Consider the following 17707-nt stretch of genomic DNA (forward strand, 5'->3'; position numbering starts at 1 on the left):
ATCTGAGATCAGCCTGGGAAACTTAGCAAAATCCTCTCTCAAAATAGAAAAAGACAAAAGGGCTGAGAATATGGTTCATTGGAGTTTTCCTAGCATGTGTGAGGCCCTGGGTTCAACCCCCAACACTGTGGGGCAGGTTGGGAGGAGTCCCTCAAGAGATGAATCAGGAAATATGGCTCTGATCCTCTTTCCCTGTTTTTCCAATTTTTCAAGTAATGTTTATACTATCTGATCGCAGTTCTATAAAAGCCTATGAGAGGTATTTACCATTCAGCTACATTCTCTAAATAAATAGGCTCATTGAGGGTCAATGATTCATAGAATTCTGATCTGGCTAATGGAAAGTAGAACAGACAATGAAGAACAGAAAGACCATTCATTGACTCAGTCACTCAAAACTGCCAAGGCCCAGAGCTAAGGCATAATCAGAATAATTTCTACTAAATACCTGTTTTTTTCTCTCTGACTATAAATAGTACAAGAAAGGGCAGAAACAAGGAAGGGATGATGTCTCCTCCCCATATTTTTGGAAATTAACAAAGTGCCTTGATTTTACTTTTTTTTTTTTGGTCTAAATTATTTCTATTGGAAGTACATAAGTTGGAAAGTAAACTAGAAAACCACTCTGACCCATGGGATAACTGTGCCTTTCTCTGCCAGCTGTCTCACAGATGCCCGCCACAGGAAGTTGATCAGTATGTGCTGGAGTTTCAATCACTTGTGTAGCATACACTACTGCCAAGGAATGATAATACCCTCTCGTGATAAGTCAGTGCCTTAGGCAAGGCTGCAAAAGTCAGAGACTTCAAGTATCTTCCTCATCAGTAAATCATCATTTAACTAGGTGCATAGCTTCCCTCTTTCACAATGAGTGGGTGAGAAAGCTTCTTTTAAAGAGAAGGAGACCAAAAATAAATTACCAGGTTATGCTCAAGTTCTTCATTCATTACTCGATTCAGTAACCATAGAGGAACTTTGTGCAGGGCTCAAGGCCATGGGGAATACAAAGATGAGCAAGATGTTGTCTTCATTTTCAGACATGTCATGGTCTGAAACTTGCATTAAGAATGAGACAGCAATGCCAAAATTCATCATTGTCTTATGAAAGTTTCTAAGGGTGCAATGAACGTTCCCAGGAAGGAAGGGGTGCTCCGTGGCTTCAGCACTTGAGGGCAGGGGCTGGCGCGTAGAAACTTTCAGAAAAAGGCAGGTATGGAATTGGCTGTAGCATAAAGTTGGAAAGGAGGTAAAGAGAAATTCCAGGGGAATGTTGGTGACCAGATCTGTGTTTTGTAAAGATCACCATGGCAACAATGTGGAGAATGGATTGTGGAAAAGGGAATTAAGTTTACAACAATAGTGTAAGTTGATAGAGCTAATCTCTATTAAGCACTTATTATGTCATTCCTTATTCTAACTGTTTGACCCATTTTTTTCTCATATAATCCTTAAAACAACCTGTGATACAGGAATTATTATTATTTTCATTTTTCAGGGAAAGTTGTGGCAGAACCTGGATTTCCTTCCAAGTGTAACAAAACAATTTAAGTTCTTGACCGTAAGACTCCAGGTAAGAAACTTAAAAGGACCTGATCCAAATCAGAGACTGTGGGAGAGAGAAGAGAAATGTGTTTTGGAGAATTAAGGAAGAAGATACCCTTTGTTTCTAAGAGCCAAAGGCTTCCTCGGTGTTTGAAAATCACCTTTCAGATCCCATCTGTCTGATGACTATGACTCAGACTGAACCTGCCTTGTCATGAAAACCTTACTCCATTTAGGAAAACAAGTCCTTTGGTTTATCACTGTCCACCGGGTTCTGGCATTCTGTCTGACAAACTGTGAATGCTCAAATTCTGCGGGTTAAACTAGAGAACGTTCTCTTCTCCATCCCACAGTCATTGGAACCTGGGGCAATTCATTCTGTTTCCCCTCCCCCACACTCACACTCCAGTTTCCTTATCTTTATGTTAGCACAGGTTGGACCTCATTAACTCATTATATGATAAACTGAATAAGTTGTTATCCAGGAAAACTAATTACCTAGGGCAAAGGTAGGCATACTTCAGCGGTTAATAAAAGCGTCTATACCGGGTGGCGTTGACACCCCTTTTTTGGATACGCTTAGCCCTATAATTCTTGGTAATTTATGTGAAAAAGAGAGAAAGATGGATTTCATATTCCTTAAGGCAGTTTCCTTCACCATCTAAAGGTACTGGAGTACTTGGGATAGAGATGGAAACGCGCCCGTAGAGATGTCCTCGCCCGGGACACCGCCCTTAAAATGAGACGAGGAAGACTCCTTTCTCCTTGAATGCGCTTGACAAGCCCTGCCCCCAAAGGGGGGGCGGTGGAGGTGGAGAAAGAAGACGTCCGCACCTCGCGCGTCTGCCCGAGTACAGATTGGCAAGGGATACAGGCGCGCAGACCTCTGTCATTTATTTATTTTTCTTTCCACCGGGTGCGCTGTCCCTTTAAATGGGGACGCTGGTGCTGGCTCCGTAACACCGGAGCCGGCAGCTTGTTGATTTCAGAGCTGGTGAATTTCACATTGTTTCCACTTCACTTTCCTTGCCCGGGGGGAGGCTCCGGCTGGCGCTACGACCGCGGTCGCCGCTGCCAGCGAGAGCTAAGGGAGGGCAGGGACCCGCAGCATCGGGGAGGGCGCGGGGCCGGCGGAACGGGTGTCGGGGCCACACACGCACCCTCGCTGCAGTCCAGCTCCTCCCGAAGCCCGGACGCCGGGAGCGCACCGAGCGGGGGACCGCCCGCCTAGACGCCAGCCCGCCCACGGGCCGGGGCCGAGCCCGGGAGCGGGCGAGTGGAGGAGGCCCCGGGGGCGGGGTGGGGGGCGGGGGTGGGTGCCGCGGCCGCCGCGGAGCTGCTGCTCGGCGCGTTTTGCATGAAGATGGCGGCTCCCACCGCCAGCAAGGCAGCCTCCCTGGGCTGTAACAACAAGCCTGCCTTCCCGGAGCTGGATTTCAGGTCCGGAGCTCGCGTGGAGGAATTGAACAAACTCATCCAAGAATTTACGAAGCACGACCAGCGGGAATACGACGACCAGCGAGCGCTGGAGATCCACACCGCCAAGGATTTCATCTTTTCCATGCTGGGTAAGGAGGGAAAAGGGGGAGGTGTGTGCGTGTGCTGGGCAGCGGAGCGGAGTGCCCACTCCTCCTCGAGCGCTTTCCTGCTCGCTTTCTTCCCCCGAGCCGGGGGCCTGGGGGGTTGCCCATCTGTACCTCCGCTCCCCTTCTCTCTCCGCCGCACGCCGGACAGGCCCCCTCCCCTCCCGATTACACTTTGCGCCGGGCGCCCCTTTTCTCCCCCGTTCGCTGCCTCTTTTGTTAATTTCTCAGCCGCCGGGGGCTGGCAGGCAGGTGAGCTGGTGAAACGCCCCCCTGGTGGGGGAAGCCTCTCTGCGCCGCGCGGTCCAGGTGAGACCCGAGGCTCCTTTCAGTGGAGGGGTCTGGTTCCCGGAGGCGCGGGTCTTGGGTCCTCTCCCAAGGTTGGGGCGCGGAGACAGCTTGGGGCTCTGGCTTGGAGCGGGAGCGACAAGTTGCTTCTCTCGTCTTGCGGCGCGGCGCTGTCATGCCGAGCCCCCGGTGGCCAAACTTGTTGGGTGTTCCCGAGTAACCCGCCCAAGTAGTCCCGGCGCCTAGAGTTCCTGCAAGTTTGATTTGCAAATCGACTTCCCTTTGAAGCGATCGGAAGCATTTCCGGTGCTTCTCCAGCGTAGTTGCTGAGCTCGGAATCCCTAATTCCCTGCTCGAATTTGACCGAGCACAGAGCTCTGACCGCGAGGGAGCATGGCCCCCTCCTCTTTGTGTATTGTCCTAGCGCTGGCCAAGAGAGGTGCCCAGTTTCCAATCGGGAGAAGCCGGTGGGGAGAAAATATGCCCCTCACCTACCGGTCCTGAAAGATTATTGATTGCTGCGTAAGGGAAAGTAATTGAGCTGGGCCTGGGAGACCGAACACCTCCCGAAGCGTCTTGCCTTTGGGATGGTTGCTACTGAGTTGTGGAATGAGTGTCCGTTGCTGGGAACCTGGCGCTTGCGGCTCCTCCAGTGGAATCGTGGCTGCCATGCAGTACGTGGCTCTGTCGTTGTCATCCTGCAGAACCGGGACTCCAGTGTAGCGCTGCTCTAACGCGCGTCTCTGTGTGTGCTCTACAAATATACCCTCAATCAGTTCCCAGATAGTGGAAAATTTGGCAAAGGTCTTGCTACCACTGAGGAAGTTGGAGCCTTTTCCTTCCTCCTGCGATCTAACTTGGATTCCAGCCGGCCGCTGTTGCTGGTTCTATTCCGGGATACCTCATTCCCTCTAGGTTTCCTTCCTCCTCACAGCCCCAAGTGGGGGACAAGACAAGTTGAACGTGGTCCACTGGTAGTACTAACGATTTGGGAAGTTGGATAGAACATACTAAAACTTGGGGCTAAAAAAATATATATATATATAAAACTTGGGGCTAGTTTTTACCTTTCTCTATATACTCCCTAAGTGTATTGTAGATTGTGGAAGGATCTTTATTGAGACTTTCAACTCTTCAACTATTTAGGAGAATTACTATTTTTTTTAAACCCACGACCTGGTGGGAGTGAGCTTTCAAAGCAAAACTTGAAAGGCTTACAAAGCTTCTGCATCTGAAAACCAATATGGTGATTGTCAGGAAGGTGGGGACACACAGAAAGCTCAGGGCAGTTATTTAACTTGCTTAATCATGGCCTTTCTCTTTGGCATAAATAACAGAAGCTGCTGTTATGTTATTACAGCCCCCACATCAGTTTTCCTGTCTTCTTCTTCACGTGGGAAAGGTAGTGAGTGGGTAAGGAAGGAAAGTCAAGGATAGGGAGATGATGGGGAGGGATAAATTAAAATGCCTGGCTCTTTAGGAACTCATGCGAACCTTACATTTGATACACTGATTTAGCAAAGCCTTTGTCCAAATATAAAGGTTGAATTATTCTAGGATGCCTAATTTGTTCATGTGTTTAATGTCACGGGTGGCATTGTGTTGACAGGTAAACTAGATTTGCTTCTGTTCTTTTTTACTCAGTTGACCTTGCAAGAGAAGTCTTCCTTCCCCCAGAGAATTTGATGTTTCCACTTGCAAGATAGAAAATTCAGGAGTGTCATTTAAGCCCTTCGCCCCTCTGGACTCTAGAAGGCAGATGGCGAAATGAGCTTGCCCGTGTGTGTTGCTGCATTCATTTTCGAGTTCCTTGCTTTCCTTAATGAGGTGCTGGCTGCTCTAGACAAGTGAAGGTTTGGGTGACAGCAAGGGTCCCTGTGTGGATTTACTTTTTCTAAAGCAGATTTTCTGTTGGCTTAAGAAACAAAAATCTCTTTTTGTACATTTTGTTTCACTTGCTACAGCCTTGAGTCCTTCGTGAATATGCGAATGAGGTGTCTTAATGACCCCCAGCTTGTTAAGTTGTCACTTGGGTGGCTTCAGGGCCCTCATTTCTGGGAGTTATTGGGAGGGCTGTAGTTCTCTTGGCTTTGTTCTGCCCCTGTCTGAGCTGCACCTGAGGATTGTCAGCCGCTTAAGAACATTATCCCCTCTCACAGGATGAAATGGTCAAGGAATTTGGTACAAGCCTCTTTAAGGGAGCTGTGGATAATGCCATCTCTGGTTTCAGGCAGGTTGGGGTATCGTGGCCAGGCCAGCCACTGTGTGCCTCAGATCATTAGCTGGGGCAGAAGCCCCTCCAGCTTCTCAGACCCTTTACATTTCTTCTAGTTTGGAGGCAATTTTACAAAGAAGAGCAAAGGGGTGGCACACAGCTCATAATCAATGACGTGTCAGTACTAAGACATTCCAGTGTGTTGTCAAAGCAGGGATCTGCATAGGCTGTGGCACTGACTGGAGCCCACTGGTGGTCACCGTCTCTGATCTGGCGTGATGTTCTCTTGTTTGTACAGATGCAGATTCCTTTGGAGGCAGGTGTTAGCTGAAATCACCCAGACTCACTCCTTATTTCTTTACACCTTGGTCTTTTAGGAGAATGATTGCTGTTATTATCTAGTTAATGTTTGAGAGCCCAGATTGTGTGAGAGGCTGGCAGTGCATAATAAACACCATTTATCAAAATTCAGGGAAATTGCCAGAGTTCATTAATGTTTTAATAATATTTGGTATTTGCATAATGTCTTTGCCGGCTCTTTTGTTGTCTTCATTCCCTGGCGAGGTTGGATGGCGACTGGTTGTTTCTATTGAACATATGTGGAAGACAGGGCATGCGAAAGCCAGAGAAGACATGAAGGAGACAAGCAGTCACTAAACCTGAGGACCAAGTGGTGGGTACCAAGCATGGTTATTAGAGTAGCTGTCATGCTGATTACCTCTGGCTAGGAACTTCACCTTATGAATAGATATTGCTTTCCCATTTCACAGATGAAGGTATTGGAGGTTACTGAGGTTAAGAAACATATATGACTACATGGCTAATAAATGATAGAGATTACTAAAACTGTGATCAGTTTGATGCCAAGACATGTTGTTCTTCTACTTGAGGCTGTTTAGACATATGAGCCAGGTGCAGTGTCCCACACCTAGTACCCCAGCAACTTAAGAGGCCTTGAGGCAGGAGGATTTTAGGTTTGAGGCCAGCCTCAGAAACTCAGCAAGGACGTTAGCAACTTAGCAAAACCCTGTCCCAAAGTAAATTAAAAGGACTGGGGATGTAGTTTACTGGTAAAGTGCTTAAAAAAAAAAAAAAAAAAAGAATAGACACATGAAATCCAGAAAAGGAGCTTTATCTTATTTATTTATTTTGTCATGCTGGAGATTAACTCTAGGGTCTTTCTCCATATTAAGCAAGCATTCTGCCACTGAGCAATATCCCCAGCTGTGAAGGGGCTTTGTTTAAAAAAATTGCTTTCTTTTTTTCTTTAGTATTTTGTTTTTGGTTTCAACTAAAAGGATTATCATAATGCAAGCATCATCTGAAGTGATTTCAGGAGAAGTCTAAGCTCAAGTATCTTTTTCCATAATAAGATCACCTATTTGAATTTTTGATTGAGAAAATCATGATCATTATAGTAAAATGTTAAAATCTGTAGTTCCTGTTTCAGTTTGCCTCTTGCTGATTGTGTAGTCTTAGTTTTTTTGTTTTTGGTATTGGGGATTGAGCCCAGTGGCACTTCACCACTGAGCTGCATCCCTAGTTTTTTATTTTTTATTTTGAGACAGGGTCTTGCTAAGTTGCCCAGGCTGGCCTTGAACTTGGAATCTTCCTGCCTCAGCCCCCTGAGTCACTGGGATTACAGTAGTGTGCCACCACTCCTGGCTTGGTCTTTGTTTTTCGATTTATTAAATATGGAAAACAGTATGGCATCATCATTTCAGAATTATATCTGAAAGGGAAATTACTTTGCTAACTGAAAAGGAATGTGTACATGACTTTAATATTTATCTAAAGAAATGTGCTTTATTAGAAAACATTGTGGAATTCAGTTGGGATTATTTCTGTAGTTTGACACCCCAAAGAACTATGGAGTACCATTAGCGGCAGACTAGGAGGATATTGGCTGTGGCTGTAGAGGGCATGATGAATTCCAATAGCATTGCCATTTGTTAAGCCCATGCTATGTGCTGACCACAGTGCTAGTAGTTATTTTGCATAAATCCATTAGCTCCTCTGATCTCCTGACAATTTTAAGAATAAGTATCATCCTACCTATTTTGAAGATGAAGTAGGTGCTCTTTTAATGATGAAACACTGAGTGAGGCTCAAAGAAGTCAAGTATTTAGACCAATCATACAGAGCTTAGATTTAGACCCAGGCATTTTCCACTCAGATGCTTATGTTTCCTTCACTGTACTAGCAATCAGTTTCCATTACTCTTGAATCAGACAACCCAAAGGCCCCACTTCCCAGGGAATGAATACTCCACCCAGTAGTAGCCCACTTAGCCAGTTGGAATGGGGATAGTTTCATTCCCTGTCGCTGTTTCTGTCTGCCCTCTTTCTTTCATGCACTGAACAAATACTTAGTGTAATACTTAATACTTAATGTAATGTAATGTTTGCCAAGCAGTATGCAGGGCTCCTGGGATAAACAGTGAGCCAAAACGTTGGGATGTTTCCAAGGTCTTAGGAGACCCCTGTCCTTTGCCTTTGTATACTAACTTATTTGCTGTTTACTAAAAAAATGAATGCCACCTGACCACTTCAAAGCTCTAAACCTTTCTAGTGCTTGGGAGTGCTCCTGGACCTATCATATTTTTAGGCAGATGTTTAGAAACATCTCCAGAGTAGGCCATTTTGAAGGCCTGAGTTCCTGATGTTTGAATGCCACTTTTCTCTTATTGAATTCACCAGCCATGTTTATTGTGAAATTGTTGCTTTGTGGTCTTCCAACTGCTTGGTAAGTTCCATCAAGTTGTCTTCACTAATGTGCTATATCTATAGAAATTACAAAATAATCAATAAAGTTTCTGCTCTGAAAATATTTTGTATCCAGGCCAGGGAGTTCCTCTAAACATTTATTTTTATGCTAATTTGAATTGGTTTCAATTCTCCTTCCCATATTTCTGGAGAGCTGCTTCCTTCCATCCTTGACAGAAGAGCCCTGGAACTGTTGTCTTCTTAGGAAGACACCCATTGTGCCACCCATTGGGTGATGCTGGTGATGAAACGGAGTCCATTTTGTATCCAGAGACACCTTAGATTCCCCCTTGTCAAACTGAGAACTTGTCAATGTGTGTTAGCACTTCAGATTCTCCCAGGGAGCTTTTTAGCAATTCAGAATCCCTGGTCCCTTTTCATATCTATTGATTCGGAATCCCTAGAGATCCCCAAACTGGCTGCTCAGCACTTGGACCTGTTGTCCTGTTAGGCCTGATGCTGTGCATTCTCTGTCCCGTAGAGCTGCTCCTGAGCATAGTGGGCATGGTCCTGGTTGGCTTTTGACATGAGACCCAGGCCGCTGACCTTAATGAGCAGGTATGTGTGCTGAGTCCTGGAAGGTAATATTGGAGTCCTTCCACCTGGGATGGGCAGTGAAGCTTAGTGGTTAAGAGTGTTTACCCTCAAGGGCTGTAATAGGATTTTTACATCATTATATTCTATAGTCACATAACCCTTTGAATTAAAGAACCCTAGGATTGGAAAAATTTGGGAATTTGCCCAAGTTTACAAACAAGTAGGTGGCATAGTTGGAATCTAATCAAGGTCAGGCTGATGCAAACCACTTGCTTTCAACAAGGACTCTACTTTCTGCTCAAGAGGGTCAGGAGACTCAGATTCTGGCTGAGATTTGTCTGCTTACCCACTGTGTGATTTTGAAGAAGTCACTTAACAGACATAGCCTCAGTTTCTGAATATGTAAGAATGTATAAGTTAGGGTTAATAATTATACCTACTGCATGTGTTTGACTGCATCCAATTCTGACTCTGAAATCTTTGTGCGATAGAAAAGAAGGAAACTTCCGAGTTCTGGTACAATTTCTGTTTTTTACTCTTTGACTGGAGTGTTGCCCTGAGTAAGTCTCCTAACCTCTGTTGGGCTTCTTTTGCCTACTTTCCTATGATTGGAAATGCAAAGAAAAAGGTCAAAGCATTCCCACATTCTAATCACTATTAATATTTCGATGTGCATTTTTTCTGGACATCCATGCATTCAGTTACATAGCAGGGACCATATGGGATATATGCTCTTCTTGTATATTTATCACTATTTTGTCATCTACCACATTTTAAAAGAGGAGCTGTAACTTGAAACCTGGGCAACAGTGTTCTCCTCACTTCTTTCATTCATTTCCTTTTTATCCCTAAAGCCAATTCCATTTCAGAATCACGCCCTGTGATTTAGTAATTGGGGATGACGGACTTCACATTGATGACTTTTGACCTTCCTTTCAGAGCCGCCTCTGCATGGTCACATGACATGTCCTGTATTTCTTGCTTGCTTTTTAGCTTAGGCTGTTTTTTTTCCATCAGAATTTCCTAACTTGGATTCAAGGAAGCGATTAACATGGAGTCTGTGAACTCGAATGGGAAAAAGAGGACATCTTTGTTTTTATTAACCTCTCACTGAAATAAATTATTTCCTTCTGTCATTAGCAGGTAAAAAAAAAACATTGTGTTAGTGGTACCTGTGTTTGTGTTGCCCATAGAAATCACAGGCTTTTTCATTTCACATTACAGTTATTGCAGATATTTCAAAAACTCATTTATTGCTGTTTCAAAATGATGGCAGATATTAGACTTGCTAGATTTTATTATTTAATGCATTAATAAAAATCACATATGGTACTCTATCATAAATATAATTTTTAAAACACTGTGCATTTTAATACTGATTTTCTCTGAAATATTATGCAATGCGATCATCTTCATTTAAATATACTATTCTTTGCAGGGGTCCATAAAATAGACCAGCCTGTCAAGAGGATCCATGATACAGTTAAAGGTCCTAGCTTCCTTCTACAGATGGCTTTGAATATCTTTTCTATGGATTTTTTTTTTTTTTCTTTCTTTCCTCTTCTAGCTCAAAAGCCGTTTTACTCTTATTGGCCTTCCTATCTCTCCAACGAGGAAAAAAAAATTTCTTTCCTTTGTGTTTTTCTGATAAGTTGTCCCCTTTTCTGACCCTTAGCACATTCTTTCCCATGCTGTTGATTCAAGGATCCCTGACTTATTTATGTTTGCAGCACCCAGTGGGCTATTGAACATAGTAGGTACTAAGTGTGAGGTGACTGGAGTTACTTTTTAGAGATCTTGTGAAACTTCTTACTTCAGATGTTTTTTAAGAAATGAGCAATTTCTGACCTTGTCTCTGTGAGTTTCCTCTTCTATTAAGCTATGCTCTTGACATCTTCTCTGAGTTAAAAAAAAATCTTGATATTATCTCCTTATGTGGCACAGGACTGTAGAGAATTTTTTTTTTTTTTTTTTTTTTTTACATTCTACATTTCTGTATTTCTAAAGACTCACCCTACCTAGGTCAATATTAGGAATGTCCAAAGTGGTTGCTGGAGTTAGTTTGCCAAGAGCAAGCGGACCTCTGCCTTTCTACTCTTGGACTTTACAGAATGCAAAGCAAAAACTAGTTGTCTTTCCCAGTAAGGTGTTTGGTAGGCTTATCAGTCATCCTCCAAATGATCAAATACTTTCTTTGGGATCCTAATTGTAGCAATTCCTTTTTGTTTGTTTGTTTGGTTTCTGGTTCAGGGGATTGAACCCAGGGGTGCTTTATCACTGAGCTTAATCCCCAGCCTTTTTTTAAAATTTTGAACTGGGGTCTCCCTAAGTTGCTGAGGGCCTCACTAATTTGCTGAGGCTGGCCTTGAGTTTACAAGCCTCCTGCCTCAGCCTCCCAAGCCACTGAGTCTGGCTCCAATTGTAGCAATTCTTTTCTTTATAATAAATGATTATTATTTGCCATCAGTAATAGCAGTTTATTTTTATCACAGTAAACAGTGTTTTATAGATTATGATCTATATTCATATCTAATATAGCATCCTTGGGATAGGCCTTGAAGAAGCGTTGTGTAGGAACTCTCAGCCCCTATTTGCAGATGCAGGAACTGAGACTTGAAAGTGGTGATGTGACTTAATTCAAGGTTGCAGAAGAAGCTGTGGAACAAGACACAATCCTGCTATCAAGTGCTTCTGCTGCTGCAGAGAGCTTATAGGGCTGTTCTATCCTCAGATATCTTTCATAGATTGCTGGAAGAAGCCCAGGATGATTGTCTTCTCAGGCAAGGTGAGAGTAGCAGGTTTCATTCATCTCTGAGCTTCTCTGCTCTCCTGAGCCTAGGGTGTACAGTGAGAGTGGAGTGGGTAAGCACAAGCCCTAGAGAGATGCATTCTCTAGGTCTGGTTGGTAGGCCTTGCCCTGCTGGTTCTTAGGGTCTGTGATGGTGTTTACAATGAGCCTGGGTAAGTGCTTGCCAGCTGAGTGATCTCTTTAAGGACAGTTTATAATTATGCCATTCTGAGGCCCTGTCTCCAGGAAACAGCTATCTGTTTTTCATCCACTTAAGTGCCTTTTCATGAATTCCCTCTGCACAAGAAAAAGATAACTAGGGACAGTGCTGCTATGAATATAGTTGGCATGGGGAGCTGTTATTCAATTTGTTTACTTTTATATTTTTTTCCTCAAAACAGGAAGACTTGATTACTATTTATAATTGGAGTCAAGTCACAAGTGGGAGTTGGTATACATCTTGTTTAGGTTTTTGTTTCTTCCAACTTAGTATTTGAATGTCTACAGTGTGCTTCACAGTGGTGTTAAGCATTCATTTATTAATTCATAAATTCATTCAGCATAGGTTGGTGCGCCAGCCGTGTGCTAGTGTAATTACTATGTAAGTGCAGAGAGTGGTGAATAAGAGAAAAAAGATGCCTGCCTCCATAGGCTTCTGTTCTCTGGAGGATTCAACAAGATTAAACATGCAAATAAACAGGGATGTGTCCTGTAAGAAAAACAAGAAGCACAGACTGTTATGATGGGGGATAACTGAGTAGGATGGAGTGAACTTCCTTGAAACAGAGACATTTTGTATGAAAGGAGAAGAAGGAGTCAACCTTCTGAAGACTGGATGGAAGCTTATTCCAGGTAGAACAGCAGGTGAAAAGGCCCTGAGGTAGTGGTGGTGGCGGGGAACTTGAAAGCAGTTTTCAAAGCTGCTTGCTTTATAGCCTGTCACCTTGGCTTCAAATGGGAGGAAGGATGACAGGATTAGGCCTGGGCTGAGGAATTTGGTGAGCTTCCTGCCTGTGGAGCCTTTCCAGGTGGAGGCTTCCCAGGTGGGCCCACCTTTGAGAGGGCTGTAGTCAGTGGCATTCAGGGATAAGGGTGGGGGTGAGAGGAATAAAGAAAGGTTGGATTACAGGTGCTTAAAAGGCCTTTTGTGGCCCTGAGATTCTCTGATTTCACCTCTGATTGCCCTAGGCTAGAAACAGTAAGTCCTACATTTGATGATTTATGGGGCAGACTGCAGCTTTCATGGGAGGACTGTAAGCCTTTGTTTTTATCTCGTCCTTTACAGTATACAAAATGCATTCATATGCAAAACATTTGACATGTCTTGTAACACCCTATGAAGTAGGTATTAGGGTATCTTTTTTTCACAACAGAAGAAATGATCAAGAGAAGTCTGGTAACTCACTTTCCAAGTGGTCAGGCAGGGTCAGTCTCAAGTCCTTTGAAGGTCACCCCAATTCTTTGTATTATACTGAACTTAAAACCTTCTCTCCTACCCGTCCCACGGATTTCCAGGAGTGGAAGGAGGACGATTTCTAGGTAGAGAGTTCCTGGGATCGAAGGCAGAACCCAGCCAGGGGCCTGCAGGTCTCCACGTGCCTGCTGTGCCTGGACCAGCATTCAACTCGGACTCGCTTTTCCAAGGCTGCTTCAAGATCATCCTTTTAGCAGCTGCAGCTGTTCTTAATAGCAGCTGCTTGTACGGATTGTGTTGTGATTAATAAAGGAAACTCAACAGTTTGTTCTTTCAACTGTGCCCTTGGTGTGCGCAGCCTGCTTCCACACCGGCTGTGTTTCTGATTTGGAGTAACACAGTCCTACTGGCCTACAGTGCCCAGGGGCTCATTGCCCTGTTGTGAGAAGCGGTGGGCCATCTAGATCAGAGCCAGTGCTGGAAAGGCCCCCCAGGGACTGCATGGTAGGGGAATGAGTGGGGTGGGTGGCTCAGTGTCAGAGACCCCTGTGCGTGGGGGTGCCCTGGTGAACGGAGATCACCTCTTGCCCTGGGGCCTGCCAGGGGCCGCTGTTCCTCAACACTGCAGTTTTTTTCTGTCTTGTGTGTGCATCAGTCTCCTGCCCATTAAACACAGGTTGCCAGGTCCCACTCCCAGAGTTCTGATTGTGTAGATCAGATTGGAGCCAGAGAATTTGCATTTCTAACAGGTTTTCAGGTGATACAGCTGCTGGTCCAGAGACCACACTTTAAGAACCGCTGGTGAGGGTACAGGTTGGAATTTAGGATGTTTGCATTTTTATGAGAAATTTTAAGTTTTTTCAATATTGAGAATGAAATCATACTTGAAAGAAACACCATTGCATTTTAAACTGTAGGTCAAACAGAACACTGTGGCTGTGTTTATCCCCTCTTGTCTGAATACTTCAAGGAGATCCTTGGGTTGTCCCAGGCCTGGAGGGGCAGTAGCTCTTCCAAGAACATCCAGTTAGTTTTGGGCAGAATCATAACTAGAACCCAGGTTTCTTGTGCGCCTACTCTGTGTGTGTGTGTGTGCGCGTGTGCGTGTATGAGTGTGTCTGTCATCCTAGCATGCTGTCTTCCAAATATTTTTTAAAAATAGAAAAACTAGTTGTGTAACATTGAAATTAGTGATAACCACACTAAAATAATGTTCACTATGTTCCAGGCACAGTTCTAAGTGTTTCATGCTTTACATTTATTGATTTTTTAAGTTGTTTTGTGGTGCTGGGGATCAAACCCAGGATGGGCCTGGGTTTGAGCTACATTCCCAGCCCTTTTAATTTTATTTTGAGATAGGATCTCACTAAGTTGCCCTGTAGCTGAGATTATAGAGTGCTGTACTGTGCTCGACAGACTTTACCTTTATTAACTATATCATTCCTAACAAAACTGTGAAAAAGGCAATATTGTCTTTATTTCACTGATGAGAAATTTGAAGCACAGATAAATAATCTGGAAAGTCACAGAGCTACTAGTAAAGTAGGGGTATGAGCTCAAAAAGTCTAGTTTCAGGCAGAGAACATCAAATAACTCTGCTTTGTTTTTTATTTTTTTACTTTATTTTACATAACAAATAAGAAGAGTTTTTCCTTGTGAATCAGAAGTCATTGAGGGACCCCTACAATTTTAATGCTCCTAAGAAGCTTGGATATTAGGTGCCTGATTTCCTTTCTCTTCCATTTTACAGACATGGAAACTGAGGTTAAGAAAGGAGGGGAGACTTGATCTTCTGGGCCCTGACTTGACTTTTGTTCAGAGTGGAGGTTGAGTAAATGTTGGGCAATAACTGCTCCCAAGAAAGGGGAGCACCTGAGATGGTTGATCCCATAGCATTTGCTCCCCAGGGAGGACTTTGCTTGGCTTTGAAGAGGAAGGGAAGAAGGGAAGTCATTTCTAGAGGGCTGTGCTTCAAGGTAGGGTACATTTTTCCTGCTGCAAAACCACCTTGTAGTTTGAAGTTCTCTTAATTGCTGTTTGAGAAAGAATGCTAAAAAGATAACCTCTTGGGCAGAGTGTATTTTTGGTCTGTCATGTTTGCTTTGGTCTTTTGATTGTTCCATGTCTCCCTCTCTCTGGTGTCTTTTCCTCTGAAGTGTGTCCTCTTCTTACACCTGTGCAGATTTCATGGCTTTGAGCATTGTGATGAATATTTTGATCTTGGAACAATATGGCCGGGTGGCTGGCCCTCACTGTGGTTGAGGAGTCCCAGCTCCCTTGGCTGGTCTACCTCCTGGGGAGGAAGGGGACCAGCACTACCTTCACTTCCTGTTGCTGGTCTGGGTGCTCAGAGGCTTAGGCTTAGAGTTATAACAGGATTGAAGGAATTGCCAAGGAGAAAAGCCAGTGGCAATCTTCCTGAGATCAAGCCACCCGACCGTACCACAGTGGATGGTGATGTGTTCAAGGTCAAACAGTGGTGGCGATGAGAACAGTGGAATTGGGAAACCTTCCCACTGTTTGCCAGGCGAGGTTCCAGGTGCTGGGTACCCATTAACCCATTCAGTCCTCACTGCACTTCTGTAAGGAGGGAGCTGTGACCATCCCCACTTCACAGATGAGGAATCTCAAGCTAGTAATAGAGGCTGGGTTCAAACGGAGGCAGCCGGGTGCCTTCTTTCCTTCTTTGCACCTTCCCAGAATTGACTACCAGATTTCACTCCATGGCGTACCACATGTTGCAGCGGGGACATGGCAGGGAGTCTGGGGAAGGCTAGCGGCAGAGTGGAGAAGAGGGTGGTTTTGCTCTCCTGGAAGCCAGTTGTGCTGGCTCCAGGTCCAGAGTCTTTTCACTCTGTCATCAGCTTTCCTTGGCAGCCCTTAGGACCAACATTCTTTTGATGCTTGTGGTTTTTGTTTATTGAATATTCGTTTGTATGCAATCTCATCCTATCCGCAGCCTCCTCCCTTTGAAAGTAAGGGAGTGTATTCCAGCTAATTGATTGACGTAAGCTGCATAAAAGTCAACTGGGCCCTTGACACTGGGCAAATTAGGGCAGTTTTATGAAGATGCAGGGCTTCCCCTCTTTTTCCTTCTCCCCACCCCGTGGTTTTTATTCCAGATTTAGAAGATTTAATTAGGACATAGTTAATGTAGTCCATCGTTGTGGGGATAACGGGGAACAGATTTTTTTTCCCCCAGTGAAAGTCAAGTGCCAAATGTATTTTTAAGAAGTTTAAAATTTATGAAATTGAATTGGTTTCATGTGAACTAAGGGATCAGCCTCTTTAGTTGTGCCCTTTTAAAAAAATTGACTAGTAATTTGTTAAATAATCCTGCCCGCTTTCTCTGCTTTGTGAGGGCCAATGTTAGTACATGATCCTGTCTTAAAGCCTTGAAGCACACTGGCATTATGCTACAGCATCCTTCCTTGGGATGAAATAGCTTCTGGAGATCCTGGTGCTCGTGATTCAGAGGATTGGAATTGGATTCTTCACAGAAACCTCATTCCAACTTCCTTACTCATCTTTTTTCCCCAGCAATTAAAGTTGTAATGGGAATGGACATGTCCTCCAGTGGTGAGCCCATCTGGATGCTGCAGGAACTCACAGGACAGATGTGTATAGTTTCTCCTTTACCTGCGGTGACGCATCCTGTGCGGTACTGACACCACACTGCATGGTAGGGTGAAAGCCAGGCTGTGATTGGAAAACCTCCGTGCTCCAGCTCTGCACTGTCTCCAGCCTGAGTCCCCAACCTTCCATGGCCTCCCCCTCTCAGGTCAGTCACCCTGGCCTTTCAGTTCTGTCAGATCATCACTTTCGAGAAGGCCTCCCAGGGTAGCCCAGAGCAGGCCAAATCCCCCTCAGCTGGCGTTCCAGCCTCGTAGGTCTCTTGGTCGCACTGGTCAGTTAGGAATTTGAAATTATTTGTGGCTAAGTCTGGTGTTTTTCACTGCTTAAAATCTCAGTGATGGATGGCCTTTCATGTTTCTGTTTGTCTTTTCTTGTTTGCCATCAGTATTTGCAAGGGGTTCAGCAAATACTTAGGGTATTGTTGGCCATTTTGCTTTTGTTCTTGAACGTGGGCCACTGAGTAGTCATGATGAGGCACTGGGATGGCCACGTGAGTACTGAAGGTTAGGTACACTCCTTGGTGTGTTTGGGGGACTTTCTTTCCTAGTCTCCCATCTCTCTGTAGCATACAAAATGAGAACTTTAGAAATTATCTAGTCTAGTTAATCCTAACCTTTAGTAAATGTTAGGATCCTTTTATGTTCAGTAAAAAAATTGTGAGAGATCATGGGACTGGGAGTGTAGCTCAGTGGTAGAGCATTTGCCTGGAAATGGTAAGGTCCTGGGTTCAATACCCATCATCACGCACACACACACACACACACACACACACACACACACAATTGTGAGATCAAACAGTAGTGGATATACTTTTGCTATCAATTCATTGGGAAAAAAATGAATAGTATTAGAACCCTTACATTGAATTTAGTTATCCATTGAATTACTTTGAATTTTATTTTAATAAAATCTACATATACTTGAAACATAGCAGTATAT

The 17707-nt window shown here is 44.2% G+C and overlaps 1 protein-coding gene across 6 annotated transcripts in view; it reads left to right on the plus strand.

Annotated features, from left to right (window-relative positions):
* Positions 1-2332: 2332 nt before the first annotated feature.
* Positions 2333-17707, plus strand: part of MB21D2 (Mab-21 domain containing 2) — a 110872-nt gene continuing 95497 nt past the window's right edge. The window contains exons 1-4 of one of the 6 annotated variants that reach the window (XM_079155931.1): positions 2976-3110; positions 5058-6301; positions 8875-8955; positions 9929-10073. Coding sequence is in view for 1 of the 6 variants with exons in the window: in XM_079155930.1 (XP_079012056.1) it covers positions 2900-3110 (211 nt within the window). In the remaining 5 variants the exon portion in view is untranslated. Of the gene's footprint in view, positions 3111-5057; positions 6302-8874; positions 8956-9928; positions 10074-17707 lie in introns of all 6 variants that reach the window. The other 5 variants (XM_079155934.1, XM_079155932.1, XM_079155935.1 and 2 more) reach the window with 5 other exon arrangements.

Source organism: Sciurus vulgaris, assembly GCF_902686455.1.
Source record: "Sciurus vulgaris genome assembly, chromosome: 10".
Classification (NCBI taxonomy): domain Eukaryota; kingdom Metazoa; phylum Chordata; class Mammalia; order Rodentia; family Sciuridae; genus Sciurus; species Sciurus vulgaris.